Source organism: Budorcas taxicolor, chromosome 25 (genome assembly GCF_023091745.1).
Source record: "Budorcas taxicolor isolate Tak-1 chromosome 25, Takin1.1, whole genome shotgun sequence".
In the NCBI taxonomy this organism is placed as follows: domain Eukaryota; kingdom Metazoa; phylum Chordata; class Mammalia; order Artiodactyla; family Bovidae; genus Budorcas; species Budorcas taxicolor.
The window spans coordinates 26,176,096-26,198,877 of record NC_068934.1 but is presented as its reverse complement, the minus strand read 5'-3'; the positions used below and the strand labels follow the sequence as shown (position 1 = coordinate 26,198,877).

The following is a 22,782-nucleotide window of genomic DNA, read 5'->3' as shown; positions in this document are numbered from 1 at the left end:
GCTTTTGGAATGACTATATTCTGTTTAAATAAGCACTTTCTGTTAGACTTAGCAATTCAAGTAGAATAATTATAACCTCTTGGTTCTCATTTTGGAAAACTATATGAAGAGTCATCTTTTCTACTTCACTTTGGGCTTCTTCCTCCAAGGCCTGTAAGAATATTCAGTCACTGACTTTTTTGGGGGTTTGGGGCCCCTTGGTTGAGGCATTATATACCTCAATTCTGGACCCATTTTTTTAAGTGGACCGTATGTTCTTGGAGCTATGGTTTCCTTTGTATTTCCTGTATTCTCAAAAATAGAAAAGAATTTTTCATGTTTTACTCTTTGAAACATAGTAAATCCAAAAATACAATATGCTTTGTATTCTTGCCTCAGAAGGTAGAATTCACTCTTACTGAAAGTGTTTAAGTAGAGACTGGATGATTTTGTCCAAGAAGTGATAGTTTGAATTAATGTGTCAGTTAAAGTCTAAACTAGATAACTTCTAAGGTCTCTACTGTCTCATATTTGATGGTGATTATCAACATTTTTCTGTCCCTTAGTCATCTTCCACTCACAATGTACAACATTTAAAATCGTATATTCAGATTTTTCCCCTTGAAAATATTTTGTAGCAATCAGTGGATTTTTACTCTATGGATGTGAAACAGAACATTATTTTATTCAAATGATATTTGAAGACTTGTAGACACACTATGGTGTGAATGTATTAAAGAGATACTCTTACTAAGAGAGGAAATGGAAACTTGACTGTGTTTACAGTTAGGCTGATCAACTCTTCTGTTTTAACAGAGTGTGAATACGATAGATGTAAACGGGCAGACACCTCTCATGTTATCAGCTAACAAGGTACTTGGGTAAGTAAGTTTAATTGAATTGCCTTATTCTGACTCTTGATTCCAGCAATTTAAGTATCTTATTCTATGTGAGGTGACACAACATTCTGAAGAAAGTAAGATTTTCCGTCTCGTGACTGTGGCATGCACTTTTAATGTAGTTGCAGTTAGAAAAGCAGCATTGAAATAAATTTTCTCTTTTCTGATAGCTTTGGGGAAAAGTTTGAAAGCTACTAATAAGAAAAAACTTTCCTTACAGAACACCTGGAGATTCCAAAGTGTAAACTTATTAACAGAATTTGCATTTCTTAGTTTACGTTTCTGAAGAATGGCTACAGGTTTAAATGCTCCCATAATTTGACATGTAGATGATAAATATGCATTTCAAAAAACAATAAGTTTGAGGGTTCTCTGATATTGTAGCCATTCTTCAGAAACGTAAACTAAGAAATGCAAATTCTGTTAATAAGTATACGCTTACTACTTGTGATTATTGGCCACCATATTGTCCAACTTCTGTCATTCTTCTGCTCAGATACATGCTACACTTTGTCCTTTATCAGTTTTGTTTCCAGTGTTGTACTTAGTTCCTGAGTCTGCTTTTACTTAGGATGTTGCTCCTAGGAACTGAGTTAGTTCTGATGCTAATTTTCTTTTAGTTCCTAGAGTGATAGGGCTCAAATTTGGGGTAGAATTTTGTCAAAAAGCATTTTGTCATCTTTGCTAGTAACTCTCAGGTCATGTATAATATTTAAAAATCTTGACTAGAATGAGTAAAATAGATTATTATTTTATTATAGGAATCTCTTGAGTAGTCATGAAAGAAGTAAAGGTGTTGAAGATGAAGTAAAAAATATTTCATTGAATTCTACTTTCAAGTCCATAACTTTCTATGATAAATAATTTAGGGCATTTTTATAACACCCTATGTAATAAGTGGTTGGAGGGAGAATGTGAAGTTAGCTTTTGGTTTATCTCCTCAAATATGACATTGTACGTTTAATTTTTTAATTGGATAAATAACATAGCATTTAGTGTTGGCCAAAGTAAAAAAAAAAAAAGTTAACCATTAGATCAGCAGCATGAAAACAAAAATTTGAAAAACAAAAGCAATTATTCCATTGTATTGATGTTAAAATTACATTATGTAGCAGACAATACATTTCTCTTGGGGCAGCAACTTGGGCCTCACCAGTATTAGCACCTAGAATAAAACTCTGCACAGAGAAGTTCTGCAGTTTTCAGAATACTTACTGATTGGTTCCTTGATACATTATCAAACAGGTTCATTATTTACATTTACCCTTCAAATCATTCTAATAAATGTTGTTTTGGTGTTTTATTGTTTTGAGACAGGCCAGAACCAACTGGATTTCTTTTAAAGTTTAATCCTTCTCTCAATATAGTTGATAAAATACATCAAAACACTCCACTTCACTGGGCAGTTGCAGCAGGAAATGTTAGTGCTGTTGATAAGCTCTTGGAAGCTGGTTCTAGCCTGGATGTCCGAAATGTTAAGGTATGGCCAGGTGTTTATCTCTCTTAGTTTATTATGTCTTCAGTTACCACAAGATACATAGAAACAATAATAGTTGGCTACCCTTGGAATAAATACATTGAATCTATGATTCTTGTGAGTTTGTGAAACTTGTTTAGCTTTGGGACTTGCCTGGTGGCTCAGTGGCTAAGATTCCACGCTCCCAATGCAGGGAGCCTGGGTTCAATCCCTGGTCAGGGAACTAGGCCCCACATACCCCAAGAGTTCGCATACCGCAGCTATAAAAGATCCTCCATGTGCAACTAAAGATCGCATGTGCTGCAACCAAGATGCGGCTCAGCCAAATAAATAAATATTTAAAAAAAAAGTTTAGTACCTATGCTGTATCAAAAATACAATTGAACTTTTTCTTTCTTTTTTAGGGAGAAACCCCTCTTGACATGGCCCTGCAAAACAAAAATCGGCTCATTATTCACATGCTAAAAACGGAGGCCAAAACTCGAGCCAACAAAAATTTCAGACCTTGGAGGTGGCTGCAGAAATGCGAGGTATTTCCGTGCAGGGCCTGTCCTGTGGGCTCTAAGAACTGCTTTGTCCTTTTGTTTTTGTGTTTGAAGGCATCAGGGGAACCAGGGAGTTGGCCTACTGCTGCACTGTGTCTGCCGACTATGTCTTTCCCGTATACCCTGTAACCCAGAGTCGGAAATTCGGCACTTTTAACGGCAGTTGATTGTTGGTTCTCAGCTAGATGGCTCAACAGCTCCATGTTACCTTTTGAATACCGTAGCATACTTCCATGTTTATTTCATAAGTGAATTGAAACACAAATAGTTTAGATCCTTAGAGATGCAAAAGGAAAAATCCTTGTTGCAAGGAATTTTATAGGAGTTATTCTTAAAGAACTTGTTCCTATTAAAATTTTTTTCAAAGGGGAAATCATAACATTCAAAACGGTTTCTTAGAATCAGGAGGAATTAAACTTAAAAAATGACAGTGTTGCAAGCTTCAGGCATATGATGTCACTTCATAAAATTAAAAGCACCCAGAATTTTGAGAGATGAAACCCAACCTTTATTCTTCTTTTTTTTAACTTGGCAGTTCTTCTAAGTGGTTGTCTTCTAAAGTTAAAAGTGAGCAACAACAACAACAAAAAAGTGAATAGAAAAATTAGATTAGAATGGTCAGCTTGCTATTACGTCCAGCAAAATCTAAGTTGTAATAGAGAATGTATTATTAAAATGGATATTGGATTGATTTTACTGTTTAACGTCTCCGCATATGATAGCGTTGTCTTCAGAACGTATAGAATCCCTTCAGGTTCTAGATTAACAGGCATGAGATTTCTTTGCAGAGGATCCTCATGAATACTACACCAATTTTGCAAGGGAGAAAAACAGAAATAACAGTTACTCCCTGGTCTCCTTTGCCATCTCCTCTGCTCCCTCCCCTGCTTTATTAATAGAGTGTCCCAGGGTTTTGTCCTGGGACCTCTTTTCTGTCTAGTCATTCCCTTGGTGGTTTCATGTGCTCCCATGGCTTTAAATGCTGCCTATATGTTGACAACACCCAAATGTATCTCTAGTTCAGACCTATCCAGTTACCTACTTGATTTATCCATTCACCATCCAAAAGGCATCGTCAGTATAACATCCAAAACTGAGCTCCTCATCTCTCCTCCCCACTGCCCCCAACTATTCCGTCCAGAGCTTTCCCATCTCAGTAGGTGGCAACTTACTCTCCAGTGACCTTTGCCTCTTTGTCATATCGCGTATCCAGTCCATCAGAAAAACATATTGGCTAGCTCTGCCCTCAGTGTATATCCAGTATCTGACCCTTCTCACCACTTTACCATGAAATTTTGGTCCAGCAAAATGAATTCCTGCAGCTCTCTGACATTTTCCTGCCTCTACTCACCTCTAGTCTCATCTCAGTAGAGCAGTCAGATGAATCTTACAATGTAAGTCAAATCCCATCATTTATCTGCTCAGAATCCTGTGATGTTTCCCCCTTTCTCCCAGAATAAAAGCCAAAAACCTTAGAACAGACAAACGTACTAAGTGAATTTTAGAGACAGCTTCCATTCAGCTTTCTCTATACTCTAAAATTCTCTTAGTACGTTGGTCTGTCTGTCTTCCCCTGCTAGAATTTAGGCTCCATGAGAGAAAGACTTTAAATTCATTGATGTGTTCCCAAGTGCCTAGAACAGTGCCTAGCATATGATGTACACTGGAATATTTGTTGAACCAGGAAATAGTGTGGCTCATCCGTGAGTGTTGTATCTGCAATTAAAATTGTGAGATTCACATTTAATTATTATTTCTGTTCTGAGATTATATAGCATGTAGATTCTAAGTTTACCTTTAAAAAAATAACCCTAGACTTGCTCATTTTGTGTTATCATGCAAATTAGAATTGGAAGCATATTAAAGACTTCCTATCATTTGAAACTGACTTCCCTGGTAGCACCTGCCTGCAATGTGGGAGACCTGGGTTCAGTCCCTGGGTCGGGAAGATCCCCTGGAGAAATAAATGGCAACCTACTCCAGTATTCTTGCCTGGAGAATCCCATGGACGGAAGAGCCTGGTGGGCTACAGTCCACGGTGTCGCAAAGAATCGGACAATCACTTGAAATTAGCCATCCTCAGAATGTGGTTTAGAGGAGTAAAGATTGTAGAAGATCAGTTCAGTTCAGTTCAGTTCAGTCGCTCAGTTGTGTCCAACTCTTTGCGACCCCATGAATCGCAGCACGCCAGGCCTCCCTGTCCACCATCTCCTGGAGTTCACCCAGACTCACGTCCATCGAGTCAGTGCTGCCATCCAGCCATCTCATCCTCTGTCGTCCCCTTCTCCTGCCCCCAATCCCTCCCAGCATAAGAGTCTTTTCCAATGAGTCAACTCTTAGCGTGAGGTGGCCAAAGTACTGGAGTTTCAGCTTTAGCATCCTTCCTTCCAAAGAAATCCCAGGGCTGATCTCCTTTAGAATGGACTGGTTGGATCTCCTTGCAGTCCAAGGGACTCTCAAGAATCTTCTCCAACACCACAGTTCAAAAGCATCAATTCTTCGGTGCTCAGCCTTCTTCACAGTCCAACTCTGACATCCATACAAAGGTCATGCATACTGGAGTTAAGGGACCACATTGCATGTGGCGTCCAGCTTTAATACAGACAGCCACAGTGTTGCTTCCTTCTTTTAACTTTGTGGAATAAACTCCTATTATTAGCATCCAAGGATGTGTTTCAGACTTTGGCCTCCATGTGACATGTGACACTGAGAACTACTCTCTTCTTGCAAGTCCCTTCCCTGGCTTGACTGGAACACTGCTTCTGGTCCTCATCCTGCCTTTCTGGTCATACTGGTCACACTTCCTTACTTGCCTTTTGGGACTTAGCTTTTTTCCCCTTGAGTGTTCCTGTTGGCCAAGCTTCTGCCCTATTCACCTGCACACAGTCCTCAGGATGCTTTTTATTCTTGTCTTTCCAGTCGGTGTACTAATTAAAGACCAAGTTTTGACCTGTATGGTAGATCTGCTTTTCTGACTGAGTCCTGGCTATCTCCTAGATGTCTGTAATTCTACATGCCCTAAATGAAAGTCATCTTTTCTGCAGACTTGTTCCTTCTGACCTTCTTTATTAGGGCATGGCACCATGCAGTGCCCATATTGGAACTCTTGTACTTTCTTTGTTGAAGCTTGGGTGTATTGATTTTTTGTGTGGTCTTTTTGTCCTGCTTTATGCCTTCTGATATAGAATACTGTTTGAAAGAAATTATTTTTTTAAATGTCAGCTATCACTAACACGTTTCTAGAAGATCAACATTTCTTGGAGTGGAAGATAGCAAAACTAAATATGTTTAAGCAACATTTTATTAATGCAAGATTTAAAAGATTACTTTCAGGATTTGTAATTTCTTAAAGTTCAGATTTATCTATCAGCAATTTTGAAGGGAAACTGTGTTGTGCTGTTGTATTAACTTACTATATATTTAGGAAATAGTTTTACTTTTGCACTAACTATTATTAGATGCTTAGGAGGTAAAATCCATTAAGTTCTAAAATTCTGAATCTCTTAATAGGTCTTCCTGCTGCTGCTACTTTCTGTGATTACCATGTGGGCTGTTGGATACATATTGGACTTCGATTCAGATTCTTGGCTTTTAAAAGGATTTCTTTTAATAATATTGTTTTTTCTGATGTCTTTGTTTCCAAGGTATGTATTAGTCTTTGCAAAGCTGGTTATTGCATTTCCAATTTGAGTACTCTTTTTTTTACTGTTATTAGCTGGAGCCACAGATTTTTATTGAGCTATGAATGTTACTTATCACATAGAATGATCCTCAAGGTGGGAGGGCAGGGCTTTGGTGGTATATGAGTTGACTGAAAGCAAATTGGTCAATCCAATAATTTCATTACCTTGACAATTGGTAGAAAATAAATATCCTAGCTCACTTTTTTTTCCTGGGTCACTTTTTGAATTGTTAATGAATAATGAGAAGATTTTTGTAACTATTTTGCATCTTGAAGCATTTTTGCCCATTTTTTGGAAATTGATTTTTTCTATTCTAAATCTAAATTCATTTTAAGCTAGTTTTTAGCTCATAATGTTTTTTAGGTAAGAAACAACCTAAGTAAATCATAGGAAGTTATAAAATAGTAACTGTGGTATAATTCTATTTTTAATAAAACATTCATACATTATATATATACACACACACATATTTACATATTTATATGTAATACATATACATATATATGTATATATATTGTATACAATGTATATTGTATATATGTATACAGTTTACATATATACATTATATATATGTGTATATACACACACACACACACACATATATATATGTAGTCACTAGTTAAGAGTCAGATTGCCTGGGTTCAAGTCACGCTTTATCACATGACAGTCTGACCTTGAGCAAGTTGGTTTACCTCTCTGTGACTCGATTTCTTTATCTCTAAGATGAGGATAATATTTATGACAATGCCTGCCTTGTGGTTAGTACAAATATAATGGTTAAAACCATGACTGATGCCCAGTACTCAGTAATCAGTACCCAGCGCTGCTTTTCGTCTTCCTTTCCCAGAAGAGCGGCATCCAGTTTCTACATGAATAATGGGTCCCATCCTCGGATCACTGGCCCCCGCTGTTCTTTGCTGCCCCTCACCCGCCACACCCAGTGCCCTCCCAGGCCCTCTCTGCCTTGTCCCCCTTGGTCTGCTCGCATCCTCTCCTCTGCTGACTCCTTAGGCCAGGCCGCCTCACTGATCTCCTGACTCCAGCTGTTACCCCGCTGTAGTTCCTCCTCACTCAGCAATCGAGGGTGGGCTTTAAAAAAGCAAGCCAGTTTCTGTCTTCTCTCCCTGCATAGAGCCCTCCCGTGGCTTCTCCTTGTCCTCAGAATGACGTCCAGACTCCTTGCCAGTGAGGTGCTATGTAATCACCCCTTCCCCTCTGGCATTACCTCTTACTTTCACTGCCCTGCAGCCTTCTTTTCTGTTTCTAGAACATGTGAAGCTCATACCCATCTGGGGCCTTGGCTCTTGCTTGTGTGTCTGTCTGTACCGTGTTGTTACGTAGCGGGAGACGTCTCATGGACCTCAGTTCCCTGCATCCCCTCCTCAGCCAAGCCATGTCTGACTGGCTCTGCTGTATCCTCCCCTTGTATTTGCTTCATGGCACTTAATTACTGTTTCTTGGAATGTAAGGCCCATACAAGCAGGACATGTGTCTCTCCTGTCAAATGTTTTCAGTCACTGAAGGAAAGGAAAATGTAACAGTGATGATCTGTAAGAGAGAATCTAAAAGTGCGTGTTGCTGTCTTTAGGGTGTGATTATGAGTGTTCCTATGTCCTTTGTCTGCTCACCAGCATTTTGTGGAATAAGCATGAGTTGCTTTTGTTATTTAAAAAAAAAAAAGCATTAGTGGAATATTACCACTTAGTCATTCAAGAGCAGGACAGTAGGCTGGAAATGAATTTAAAAGCTCCAATTTCTGAAAAATAGTAAAATGCCTGAAATTGCCTGCTATGCAGAAAATTTGTAAGTTAGAGATATTCATTCATTTTCCGCTAATTGGATTGACTTGGTTTTCAAATAAATTTTAAGCCAAATTGCAATCACTTTTTTTCTTTTTTCCAGAGAGAAAGCAAAGGCTGGCACAATATCTACTCACCTAGGATAGGGGCATTTGAGATTTTGTTTTAATAGAAACTCATGTTATAAAAAATTTATATGGAAACTTTGTGAGTTGAGGGCTTCATATGCTAGGCTTAGCATATGGACACTGTTCAAATGGGAGACAAATGCATATGGTAGCTTTGTCCATACTCCAGTCCTCTCCACTATTCTTGCCTGGAGAATCCCAGGTACGGGGGAGCCTGGTGGGCTGCTGTCTATGGGGTCGCACAGAGTCGAACACGACTAAAGCAACTTAGCAGCAGCAGCAGCAGCAGCAGTTTTGTCCATTCTACTTTTATTTCTTCCACTCTTCAGAGTCCCAGTTTCACGGAGTAAGCAGCTATGAACTTCCACTATTACTAGGCTCCACAGGAGGTTGTTTGTTGGTCCAGGCTGCTATGTGATACCTGTCAGGAGTAGACAGGTCGTAGTAGCAGGCTGTTTCAAATAAGACAGTTCACTGCACCACTTAATTAGGTCAAACAAATTTTGCTGCAGACAAGCCATGCCACGAAGGTTATGTGGGCTCCAGTTGGCCTATTCTGGCAACATACTGGGGGCCTGAGGTTTGGGATCTTTATACTTGTTGCCAAGTGTTATTTCATCATAGTTGTGCTTAGGATCTTGATAACTTTTTAAAAACCCTTTAATATGTGTGTTCAGTCATTGTTGTTTTATGGTATGATTTAAAAATAGATCTAGGTAAACTATATTCATGCATGATTTACTGTATTGAGTATTTAATGTAAGAGATTTTTTTTTCTTTTGAAACTATAGTAGTAAACATTTGAGTAAGTTTTATGTGGACTTCCATGTTGCTTGTGATCCAAGCAAGATGGCTGGGGTTTGATGACGAAAGCCACCCGTAACCTGTATGTATCTTTTTATGTTACGTGTCTGCTTCACAAGCTGATTGTAGGATAAAAATGCTCAAGGTTGTGTGCCTCTGTGTGTTTCAAAAATACACTGCTATCTTCGCATTTAGCTTGTTAAATGTGAAGATGACTCTCCAGGGATTTAAATTTTTGCAATTTGGAAATATAACGTGTGTTTGAAAATACAACATGCCAAAAATACAAATATGTGTTTCAATAGAAATGAAAAAGATTAATTGAAAATATAATGTTATTGGGAGTGAAATAACGTGTAGGTTCGTCACAGGACTTACTTTGAGAGTCTCAGTGTTTCAGTTTTCCCACACGTACAATGAAGCGATGCTGGTGCCTAGCAATTACCACATGGAAGGTGGCACGTAGCACTTGGTGAAAGCTGCTGCTGTTATCTGAGGTCTTCTTTATTTTCACTGTTGTTATTATTTAAGGGAATTTAGAACTAAGATGAATATGATAACGCTCAGAATCACTAATACCTTATGTTTATACTTTTTTTCTTTTAGGTTCTTGCTCGGGTACAAGAGCCTTATATACTTACCAACAGTCTTTCTGCTGAGCTCCATTTTTTGGATGTTTATGACTTGGTTCATCTTATTCTTTCCTGATATCCTTCAAGTTTACCTTTAAATGCATATCTCATTTAGCTTTTAAAAATGACTAAAATTTAGATACTAGATGAGATCCAGGGAATGCAAATCAAATTTATATTAATTTAATGGTCCTGATTGACGGTGTTTAATGTTGGAAATCTACTGAATTCTGGATGTGATCTCAGGGTACATTATGGAAACAGCAGGTGTTTAGTATTAATTACACATAGGAAGGAAACAGTTTAACAATATATTAAAACAGTAAATGAACTGTGAATTATTTAGATCCATAAAAATTACTGTGTTGCCTTGAGGTTCTCTTTAAGGTCAGATGGTTCTTTTAACTTGGTCAGCAGTTGTAGTGACTAATAAATCTGGATGCCAAGATTACCTGTAGAGGTGGAGTACTGAAGGAAATGTGTCCTCCTCAGCAGTAGTCAGTGCAGTGTTATCATCCAAGGCAGTGGTTTTCAGTGCACAGTAAAAATAAATTTGCGTTGCCACCCAAAATATATGTGAGACAAAAGCACATCCTAATATGTGCTTTACTCTAACATTTTTGTTTTTTATTCTATTTCCTTTTTAAAAAATGCAAGTCATAGGCCACTTAAATCTTTCATGACCTACTAGTGGATGGCAACTTGTAGTTTAAAAAAACAACTCATCCAAGGGATTGGTTTATCACTTGAGGAGCAGGGCCCAGGCCAAATCCAGTCACCTGAAAGTGAGGATAGGGGTTACTTCTTAGTTTATGGCTATTTATAGCTCCCATTAGGAAGGATGCGTTTTCTCCAGTTTTCAGAGTTCCCACCTCTTTCCAGGCTCCTTTCTCTCCCTCAAAGGGCCCTAGGAAACCATTAAAAGCCTTGCTTTCCTTACAGGGCAGGAGAATGGATGTGGTGGATAGACATGTACCTTTAAGCATATTCCTTTAACTCTCTGTTATTTCTCATTCTGGGCGTGATACACTTTTAAAGAAAGAATACTGCTTATAAGAGAGATGCGTTCACTCAGTTTATTGTTTCATCGAAATAAATGTAAAGTGAGAGAGGCATATGAATTCTTAGTGCATTTATCACCCTTCATTATAGCATGTTTTTACTTGAGTGATGCTCTTTATTTCTGAGCGTTATCTCTAGTACTTTTCAGATTCCTTTAAATAAATGGCACAGTATACCATGGGGGTCATTTTGACTTTTCAAAAGATTTTATTGCATTAACTTTCATCTCAGTTATTGATTTGAGGGCAGCTTTTTAAGCACTGGCCTTATGACCACCACTTAATAAAGGCTTGGGTGATATTGTGTGATACAAAAATACTTTATCACTTATAGAAGTCCCAAGGCTAGTAAATGTTTTGGTAATTGACGTAGTACTGAAAGGGCTGACTGATATTTTTATTTACCAGTTCATACACAGTGGAGTAAACATAGTTTTAAAATTGTGTTTCTTGATGACTTTTTAAAATGTGGGTAACTCATGCTCTTTTAGATTTTGCACCAAAAAAGTGTGGTAGCTTTTACATTGAATTATTTCAAATTTTCAGTGTCAATATTAACAAAAATGTTACTCCACCATAGTTTGAAAACCTCGATTACAGAAGTATTTAGTTAGTATTCAGTTGAGTTTACTGCTGTTCAGTATTTGTGAAGATGTCATAATATGAGAAGGACTGATTTGATTTCCATAGCTGGACAGAATCTTAAAAGATGTTGCAGTTGACAGGAACGTATTTTACTGACATGTACAGCATGAAACCAGTTCTAATAAGCGTCCAGGCTGCTGCTGGTGGGTCCAGGTCAGTCAGTAGGTGGCGCCATCAGATCAGTGTTTTCCAAGCTGAGTGCTAAATGTTATCTGAACTGCCTTGGGTGTGCACTGAGGTGCTGCCCTGGAAAGACCCATCCTGAGGGTGTAGACTAGTTGTGTTGCCGTGTCTGGATTGCATGGGGCCTCCACTGCCACAGCCGCTTTGCCCATCACGGGAAGAGGCCCTGGGAACATTGTGGAAGGAATGTGGTCTTTGGAATCAGACAGAATGAATTGGAGTTCTGGCTTTTTTTTTTTCTTACTAGTTATTATGTGAAGTGAAGTGAAAGTTGTTCAGTTGTGTCCGACTCTTTGGGACCCCATAGACTGTAGTCCACCAGGCTCCTCTGTCCATGAAATTCTCTAGGCCAGAATACTGAAAGGTGTTGCCGTTCCTTTCTCCAGGGGATCTTCCCAACCCAGGGATCGAACCCAGGTCTCCCACATTGCAGGCGGATTCTTTACCTGCTGAGCCGCGGTACCATTGGGCAAATAATTTCACTGAGTATCAGTTTTCCTAAATTAGGAATAACAGTACCAAGTTCATCAGGTGCCTGCAAGCATTACTATGTTAGGATGTCTGTAAAATGCTGACCATAGTCCCCATTCTGTAAATACCTATTATTTTATTATTATCAATTACTCTTATGAACAAAATCTGTGTGGAAGGTTATATGTTGGAATTTTAAGAGCAGCTCTAGGTTAGCTCTTGAGATGAACACTTTCTTTTAGTGCCTTTTGTGTGTACAGCAAGTGATATGTGGCTTTTATGAGGCAGGTTTGAGAGAAGGAGAGAAGGCCTTACTGATGAGCTTGGAAGTAAGATTAAGATTCAGCAAAGAGATGGTGAACCACTGAACATGACGTTTGGGATTCCAGCTGTAGCTGAGTTAAGTTTAAGAGGAATAAATATGTGAAGTCCTAATACTGAGTTTCAGACAATCAGCGTGATACAAGTACACATCGTGGTGAGAATGACACAGCTTCAGGTCAAATGAAAAAGAACCAGGAGCTTTGACCAGAAGCCTGGTATGTGTAGTGATGCGGCTTTCAAGGAAACCAGTGTATTGTCTAGTAGTATTAGGATGTGAGTGTCTAGGCAAAAGACATCAGCATCTCACTGTCGACTGCACTGGTCAGGACACACCTGAGATGTGTTTGCTCTGTTTCAAATGCTGTTCTTTCGAAAAGAGACAGTGGCGAACAGAGGAACATATGCAGGAAAGCATGTTGTGCGAGCAGTGATGTTGCTGCCTATCCTGGAGGTGTAAGCTCTGCCTTCCAATTTCAAGTGCCTGAAAGTCTGTCATTTGGAAGACAGTGCATTGTACAGAATGAGCACTCAATAAAAATGTTGGAAGCAGCTCCTGTAGCATCTGCCTGTAGGGCAACTATAGTGTAGATTACAGTGTAGATATAAAGAAGCTGAAGAACGAAAACCAGTTAATCCAAGTTATAAAATGGCAGATCTCAGATCCATGTTGAGAAATATTCTAGCTGCAAAAGGGTCACAGGCTAACTGGGGAGGTTAAATTGTCTACAGATAACTATAATCCAGGGCTGAGTGCCATAGAATTAACATTCTTGGGTTCAGGGAAGGGAGAGAATCTTTTTCCACAGGGAAAGACCTCAAGTGAAAGGAAGGCTGTAAGTTAGGTCTTGAAGGCAGTTAGGACTTGGACATCCTAAAAGTATGATTTTAGAAGTAGATGGGGAAAGTGGGGAACACTTGAGAGCAGTGAACCATACAAAGCAAGGGCATGGGAACAAGGCATGCTTGGCTTTTATGTGAGGGAATATAGTGAAGGGATCCGTTCATTTGGAAGGAGAGAATCCATCAATTTCTGCAGGACTTGTTCTAAAGATTATTCAGAACAGGAGCCCCAGATTTGTTCCACTCAGTACAGAAGATTATCCTGTGATTCAGTTGGAGTTTTTTGAGACTGTGTCGTGTATGTTGATCAGGATTTTAGGGGAATGCAATTTCAATTTCATACAGCTTTTTGGGGGAGGAGGGGGGGAATCCTGTGTCTTTCATAAAGCCAGGCCCATCTGCAGATAAACCAGTAAGCTAAACCAACAAGATCCATTCCTGCCTACTGGAACGAGATGTGGTTCTGCTGTTTTTTTGTGGATAAGAGCAGTGCTTCTCAAACTATAATGTGCATGTGCATCCCCTAGGGATCTTGGTAAATTTCAGAGTCTGCTTCTGCAGGTCTGGGGTGAGGTCTGGAGCTCTACCCTTCTAATAAGCTCCCAGGTAAAGCCGTTGCTGTGGGTCCACGGACAACACTGAATAGCAAGAGTTTAGTTTGTTCTGTGGCTACATTTTTCCACTCTGAAGTTTAGCACCAGGCAGCTTGGCAATACCTCCGAAGGCAGATACAGTTACTGTGTCAATATAATGATTTTAATTGGACAAGGAGAACTTGTTTACTGCTGGCTTATTGGTTCATTATTGCACATTCATTTGTCCTTCCCTGGAGCAAAATTTTCCTTTTTGATACAAAGGATTTGAACCACTTTAAAAGCACTTCAAAGTGGGTAATGTCTATCTTTGAAACACTTTATCTTAACTTACCCATAATATCTGCCTTTCCAAATAGTATCTAATTCGTAACCACTTTGCAAGGAGAGCAGTTTCTTTGTTTCTGAATTAACTCAGCCTAATACAACTACAAGAATTATGTTATTAAACTTCCATGTAAGAAATGTTTGCTAGCATTAATATATAGGGAAATATTTTTAATTAGAATCTCTGAACTCAGTGATTTGTTTCTTTGAATAGTTTTGTTAAAATTTATTAGGTGATCAGAAAATACTATTTTAGATGCACACAAGAGAGGCACAGTTACACCATTAGATATTAATTTGCTTGGATCTGGAAGGTTTTTCAGTATTTAGGAGGTTCTTCATGTACCGCAACTATTCCTCTCAGTCTTTTATATGAGTTTCAACTAATGAGAAGAGATAATTATTAGCCAACTATGAGCAGATTCCTCTAGGAGCAGAACATAGGGTGGGACCAGGTTTTAGGGTTAGTCTGTGTAGTGGTGTGTGTATGTAGGAAAGGCACAGGTAGAGTGCAGAGTAAAGAGACTCTTAAGCACCAGTGATGAAATGTGCCTGCATCATAATTAGGCTGTTCCTACTAGAAGTCTGATATGTTCCTTAACTCAGCTTTCACATGTAGCAGGCACCCCTTTGTATTTCGTTTTCATTATCAGCATAGTAGCCTTCCTCTATTTTTTCTACAAGACTTGGACAACTGATCCAGGGTTCACTAAGGCTTCAGAAGAAGAAAAGAAAATGGTGAGCTTTCTCTGTAATGTTACTGACTTGTTTTATAGAAAGGCGTGGTAAACTATGTCGGTTTTTATTGGGACTGCATCTCTAGTGCCTGGCAGCTAATCAGTCTGTTAGTCGCCTCAGTTGTGACAAACTCTTTGTGACCCCATGGACTGTTGCCCGCCAGGCTCCTCTGCCCATGGAATTCTCCAGGCAAGAATACTGGAGTGAATTGTCATTCCCTTCCCCAGGGGATCTTCCCAACCCAAGGATCGAACCCGAGTCTCCTCATTACAGCCAAATTCTTTACCATCCGAGCCCCAGGGAAGCCTGGCACATAATAGGTGCAGCATAAATGTGGAATAATTAAATCAGCAAACAGATTTCTTCACTGTCATTTATTTATATGAAAGTTTAAAAAGTGTTTTTATTTTCCATTACAGTAATATACCACCAAGACTTTTCAGATATAATTTCTGTCAGTAGATATGAGCTCCTGCTTCTTTATAATAATACTTAGGTAATGATCATGCAGCTTAAATTCCCTTATGAAATATATAGAGAGTATCTAGGACGAGGCCAAGGGGAGTCCTTCTACTTACTGGCTGAGGAGATGCCCTTTCTTGTCCTCAGACTGAAATTGTCAGGAGTCACGGTGTGTTTCCCATTGCTCGTGAATGTTAGAAGTTGGGGAGATTGTTATTTTCTCTGTTATCTAAAGCCAGTATTCCTGAAAGCCTGCCTTTGAAACTTATAACCATCAACTCTGATGTGTAGGTGGTTTTTGTTCCTTTTTTATGAGTGTATAATGTGTGTGTTTATTTTTCTTTAGCATATTATAACTGAGAGATCATTGCCATTCATGGAATACAGGGAGGGGGTGCAATTTTTGTGCATTCTAATTTATTGACTGTGTTTGAAAATGCAGCCTTGAAAAGTCACATATTTCAGGCACAGAATGATATGGTGGCAGGTCTTCTAAATTGCTTTTCTAGCTATTGCAGTTTGGAGAGAGAACTGTGAGAATGGTATATAACCATGCATCATCCATTTCCCCAGTAAAAAGCAAACGTAAGGTCAAACTTAATGTCTTTCAGAGTATCATCACCCTTGCAGAGACCGGCTGTCTGGACTTCAGAACATTTTGTACATCCTGTCTTGTGAGTGAATCTTTTCCTCTGTAATTCTTTTCCCATAGTAAAAGCAAATTCTTTGTTACAATGCTCATGTATGCATTTTTCACATCTTCTGGTATATTTATACACCTTTCTTTTTACCAGGTATAAAATTGTTGTTTTTTTTTAATTTCACATTGCTGTCAGAACAATTTTCTGCCTTGAACATATGAGAGAAGGATGTTTATAATCTCTTGAAGTTGCCTATGGTTGAATCTCTTTATGTGTTTGGTTTGCTTTTTCCTGCCATGAAGCATATGTTAGAGCTAACTTGGAGTCTCAGGATCATGGTGACCCTAGAAACCGCCTAGTGAAACCTTTGATTTAGCAACTGAGGATTCATGGCCTAAAGAGAAGTAACTTTCCCCAAATTACTGACAGAGCCAGAAATGTAACTCGTGTTCGCTGTTTCTTCGGCTGATACTCATCCTGCTGTGTGGTGCTGCCACATTTCCCCTTCATCAGTGTCAGTAGGCTCTGGACTCCAAATCCCCCTTATTCATGGCCTAATTAAAGTAGACATCTGGAAGTAAGAGTAACAAGGCCTTCCAGAGCCTAAGTGAATTGATGATCAATATAGGATTATTTGTGCCAGTGTGTCTCTATAATTTAGAAATAAAATGTTGCTTTTGATTTGTTACCACTTTGGGATTCTGATATCTGCTCGCTCTCTTAATTGTCGCCTTAGATAAGGAAGCCATTAAGATCACTCCATTGCCATGTGTGCAACTCCTGTGTGGCTCGGTACGATCAACACTGCCTGTGGACTGGACGGTGCATAGGTGAGAGTGTCAAGTTTCCATCTGAAGTTCAGCTCTCTCTTCATTAATGCATGTGACTTTAAGCATCTGTAGCTTTTGCTTGTCAGAGATCAGCTCTGTGGTCTTAATACTTTCGGAACATTGATTGTTGAGGTTGATAATAATTTTAAAGCACCTTTATAGATAGTATCCTGTTTTATCATGAGAAGTTGGTATTACTATCTTCATTTTATTTTTTTTAATTTTTATTTTTACTTTATTTTCTTTACAATACTATATTGGTTTTGCCATACATTGACATGACTCCACCACGGGTGTACATGCGTTCCCAAGCATGAACCCTATCTTCATTTTAGAGTTGGAAAAAATACTAAAGGTCAAATTATTTGCTTGAGTTCACTTTAGTAGTATCAGTTTTCCACTCCAGATAGCATGTTCTTTCCATAATTTGTATCTTATCCCTTTTATTCACCTTTTCTCCTTGCCTCCCAGGCTCAAGTAGGCACCAGAGCCAGAGATGGCAGAGGTCTGGGGTCTGCCTTCCCTGGGAGTATTTACTGTCCTGATCTGCAGCCCTGGGTTTCCTCTGAGCCATCACAGTAAAAGGCAGGGCTTTATTATGAGGAACTTCAGAGTCTCATGAGTCTTCAAGGGGAGGCTATGCTTGTAGAATCTTGATGAACAAAAGGCACCTTTCCGTGGTGCATTTTGATATTCTCTACTATTGGGAAGATCCCCTGGAGAAGGAAATGGCAACCTACTCCAGTATTCTTACCTGGAGAATCCCATGGACAGAGCCTGGTGGGGTACAGCCCATGGGGTCACAAAGAGTCAGACATGACTGAATGACTTAACACTTGTATGAGCTTTTGTGTCTACAGTACAGGTGAAGAGATCATTCCTGTGTTCCCAGGCTTTGTGGACCCCATCCCACCATAGGGATGAGATGAATGGCATTAATGACAGGCAGCCTTGAATGGCACTGAGAAAACAATAGTATAAGCCCACATATTTTTATCACACCATGTTTACGTAGTATTTTCATTTACATCATCCTCTTTGGTTGCCACAGGCTTGTGAAGTAGACAGAAGAGATATTTTCCTCATGTTATGAGAACACTGAATCATAAGTTAAATGACCTACCTACCTGTAGTCACACAACTTGTCATTTGTAGATCAAGGTCTCCTGATTCCAATGGGTGTTGTTCCTTCTGCTGGGCTTTGGGAAGCTGGGAACATCATGGTGGCTAAGGAGCTTTGTGTCATTAGCGTCAAAATGCGGCCGTTTCCAGCATGGGGAGGGGCAGCACGTGCAACAGTGGGGCTTGGACACCTGGCACCTTCGCCCTTCCCTGCTTCTGTAGACCTGTCTCAGGTACTGCAGGTTGCCCCTCTTCTGCTGTATCCAGCTCCGTGCAAGTTATCTGTTGCCCCTGTTTGTTTTCTGGGTTCCCCTGATTGAGTCAGTCCTTGATGTCCAGAAGTCACACTTGTATAAACTCATTCCATGGAAGGAAGGAAGAGACAGGGTATGATTTGCCCACTCATTTCCCTCCAGCACTGTAGAGGCCATCCTAGGGCTGTATAGGATTTACTTAGTAAGCTTTGTTCTCTCCAAAAAAAAAAGTGTCTTCTGTTAGTAAGTAATGAATAAATATTAGTTCAGTTGATGTGGACATTTGAACAGGGCATATCAAAGCTGTTTGGTTTGGGTTTAATGGCATTTAAAAGCAAAACAACAGCTTAGTTCTTTTTTACTTTAGTGAAAGCTTTTGACAGGAAATTGTTTAATAAGACCTTGTTTGGAAAATCATTGTAAGAAAGTGTTAAATATGTTGTTTTTCTTTTTTGATGTAGGTTTTGGCAACCATCACTATTACATATTCTTCTTATTTTTCCTTTCCATCGTGTGTGACTGGTTTATATATGAATCTTTCATCTGTAAGTATACATTTTTCTTACAGCAGACTTAGACACCCACACTCGATACACTGTTTCTTGTAAACTCTTTTATATCACATTGTGGCTGGATGACTATAAACCATACCCTAATAAAAGTGAAATGAATGCTCTTAAGACTCTTTCAGCATCGGGAAGCTGTAAGAAATGCTAGGAGAGGTTAGTTGTCAGTAATTTGTAAGAGATTGAACTCTGAAGTAACCTTGATAAGTTTGAGAAGTGGTCAAAAATAGACTCATATAAGTGCAGATTTATCCCTCAGTGAGATGAGTAAAAATCAGTTGCTCAAGTACAAAGCAAGGGGAAGTGATAAGTAAATAAAATAGGGGGCAAAAGTTGGTGGTCGAGAGGTTGAGGGAGTGGGGTGGAGGTGGTCATAGTACTTAAGGCACAGAACTCTGAAAGCTCATACCATTTGATAAATATCAAGTCAGGACTTAGAACTGATGGGAAAACAGTGACAGTGATTGAAAGGTTGGAAATAATAACTTGGAAGAAAACAGCAGATCACTTATTCTGCTTCTCTGAGAAAGGAAAACAACTTTTCAGTAGCCGCGCAGGAGGTTGTCAGTGGCTGGCAGGGGTGGAGGGGCTCATGTAGGGAGTGACGTCCAGCTGTTCCAACGTGATCGAGTAAGAACAGGGCTTAAATTGAAGCAAGGAGGATTTTGGTTAGCTCTTAAGAATTGCATGCCTGTGCTTTTCAGACCTAGGAATAGGCTACCTAACTGGAAAAACTTACAGAGCTTATAGTTTATTTTGATTTTATTGGTTTAACTGTTTATCATTTATTTATTCTGAAGGTTTTAGGAGCATTTGGCTCTAGAGGCAGAGGCTTTACTTCTGATCTGTTTCCATGCATACTCCTGTTATATTCATGCTCAAGTCTTGGATTTTGGCAGTAGAATACAAGCCTATTGCTTGAGCTAAAATGTGGAATGATTCTAGCAGATGTGGAAAATTTATTCCTACATTTTTTCTTTTCCTCTTTAGCATCCCAAGTCCCACCACTCCTTACTCCCCTCACCCCACTCACCAGCTGGCTTTCTCTAGGTTAAATTTTGTTTCATTTTTGAAAGGTAATTTTCCCCATGCTGTCCGCAGCCTCTCGAATCTCCTTCCAGAAACATCCAGGATTACAGGTTGTTGGTTGTTGTTCAGTCGCTCAGTCATGTCAGTTGTTTGCGACCCCATGAACTGCAGCACACCAGGCTTCCCTGTCCTTCACTATTTCCCAGAGTTTGCTCAAATTCATGTCTGTTGAGTCAGTGATGTTATCTAAGGATCTGATCCTCTGCAACCCCCTTATCCTTTTCCCTTCAGTCTTTCCCAGCATCAGGGTCTTTTCCAGTGAGTCAGTTCTTCACATCATGTGGCCAGAGTATTGGAGCTTCCTCTTCAGCATCAGTCCTTCTAATGAATATTCAGGGTTGATTTCCTTTAGGATGGACCGGTTTGATCTCCTTGCAGTCCAGAGGACTCTCAAGAGTCCCTTTTGTTTTGTTTAGAGATTGTTAATTGATATTCATGAAATGGTCTGTTTTTAGCCCTGCCATAGGCATGGAGAGGACCTCAGTTACCTGGACAGCCCTGTTTCTACCAGACCCCTTTGGTGTCTCTGATCACTAGGGAATGCTTTTGGAGCTTAGTGTAACCGCCACCATCTCAAATGGAGCTGAGTCAGAAGGTTGTGATCCCTGATCTCAATTCTTGTCAAAGACCATCAGTAATCCTGAGCACTGAAATTTTAAAACTGCTTAGATTATTATGTCCTGTGGAATAAGAAATAAAAGATTTTTTTTAAAAAAAATGCTTCTTTCTGTTGAAAGAGCTGCCCTTTTAAAGGCCTGAAAATAAAGCATATTCCTGGAAACCTTTTGGAGCTGGGCCCCTGGACCAGCCTGTCCCTTGGGCTTGATCCTCAGGGAGAGGAGCCAGGCTTTACGCCGCTCTTGTCTCTCCACACTCTCTTGTCACTAAAAATAGTCACCTTTGTGCGGGGGCTGTGTCCAGCACAAGACTGCATTGATAAGGACAGAAGTAATTTTCCATCACATTCATCCTTTCCAAGTTGCTTTCTTATTACATGCGTTTGGTTCTTCCCTCCTCTTTGTCTTTATTCTCTGGCTCCAAAGCAATTTTTGTATTACATTTTTTGTTCCTTAGAAACAGTCCCACCTTACATTCACTAACAACTGTGTAGACTAGCTGAACATGTTTTGTTACTTTAATGTATTGTTTTGCTATTTTGTGACCACCACCGTATTTCTTTACACTGAACAAGAGCATTATGTCCGTTTATCATTACTTCACAGAAGTCAAAAGTGAATTTTCACTCCATTTTTCTAACAAGGCCTCATTGTCATCCCATCTTCCTTATTATCAACACTCCTGATGCTAGAACACTGCTGTGTACCTTCCTTCTCGTGGGATCCAGTTCTAGCTACTCTGGCTTTGAGCAGCCTCTGTGCATTTCCCCTTTTGTGAGGTCTGTTTTCAGGGTGGATGGTAAGTCACTCAAAGTGTCAACATCCTTCCTACAAGCTACAGGACAAAGATTTTTAGATCATTGTTAGAACATCATAACTGTCAAAGCTATTAAAGATGAAAATGATTGATCTAGAGCACAAGTTCCCTGTTATTAGCCAGTGGCCACCTGATAAAAATGTATTGTTAGTACACATTAAAGTGTTGTATTGCATAACATAATGTATGTGGCCATTTGCAGCCATATCTTCGATAAATCTGAAATCAGTCCCGTGAAAATTCCTGTTCAAAGTCATGCAGTGTTATCAAAAAAATTCCCGGAAGGGAGCAGTAGACGTTCAGAAGCAGAAAGAAAGTAGATATTCTTTCCCACTCAGCAGCTGTTTCCTAAGCCTGCTGTTGGAAATTATATATATATATTTTTTGTCGTATCAGGTGTGTATGTGGAATGCATCTTTGTTTGCTGTCCTAATGAGCAGCTTTAAAGAGAGTGTAATTTGCCTTAAAGTTTTTTTACCTTGATTGTTGCTCTGTGATGATTGCCCTTAGAATGCTTCTGGCATATATGCATGAAAGATTGTTGGAAATCAAACGGGACTCCGAAAAAAAAAAAAAAAGATTTTCAGGACTAAAATGGTCAGACAGTTGATAGTTAAGTCATGGACGCATTTCCTTTCTGTCCCAGGAGCTCTTAAGTGCTGCTTTGGGAAAATGTCTGAAACTACTTATCGAATTGCCAGAGGCATTTATAAAGCCTCAAGGTGCACATCTATACAGTTCTTATTTCCTTGTCCTTTATGAATGCCCATGATGCCTGTTTGATGTCACTGATTTTTACATGGGGCTTCTCTGGTGGCTCAGCTGGTAAAGAATTCGCCTGTAATGTGAGAGACATGGGTTCGATCCCTGGGTTGGGAAGATCCCCTGGAGTAGGAAATGCAGCCCACTCCAGTATTCTTGCCTGGAGAATTCCATGGACAGAGGAGCCTGGCAGGCTACAGTCCATGGGGTTGCAGAGTCTGACGTGCCTGAGTGACTTTCACTTTTGCTACCTGGAAGATCTGTTTCTTTTTTTCTGCCTATTCCTGCCTGTGTTCTCCCTACTGATGTTCTTGGCTTCCTGGCTTAGGGGGTCAGTATCATGAAGACCTCACTTTGGACTGACATATGAATAGATATTCCTGCAGAGAAACTGAGCTGCAGCCATATGAATCTTGTTCTTTTTTTCCTTAGGGGTGTCTGACTCATGAGTTCTCTCACCTGGCTTTTCTCCCTCTGCGGGATTAATTATGGTC

At 39.6% G+C, this 22,782-nt stretch overlaps 1 protein-coding gene across 1 annotated transcript in view; it reads left to right on the top strand.

Annotated features, from left to right (window-relative positions):
* ZDHHC13 (zinc finger DHHC-type palmitoyltransferase 13) overlaps window positions 1-22,782 on the top strand; it is a 52,206-nt gene that overhangs the window by 22,760 nt on the left and 6,664 nt on the right. The window contains exons 6-14 of the mRNA XM_052662058.1: window positions 796-860; window positions 2,196-2,358; window positions 2,760-2,885; window positions 6,411-6,544; window positions 9,921-10,021; window positions 15,004-15,128; window positions 16,202-16,264; window positions 16,968-17,061; window positions 18,899-18,982. Of these exons, the coding sequence (XP_052518018.1) occupies window positions 796-860; window positions 2,196-2,358; window positions 2,760-2,885; window positions 6,411-6,544; window positions 9,921-10,021; window positions 15,004-15,128; window positions 16,202-16,264; window positions 16,968-17,061; window positions 18,899-18,982 (955 nt within the window). The remainder of the gene's footprint in view (window positions 1-795; window positions 861-2,195; window positions 2,359-2,759; window positions 2,886-6,410; window positions 6,545-9,920; window positions 10,022-15,003; window positions 15,129-16,201; window positions 16,265-16,967; window positions 17,062-18,898; window positions 18,983-22,782) is intronic.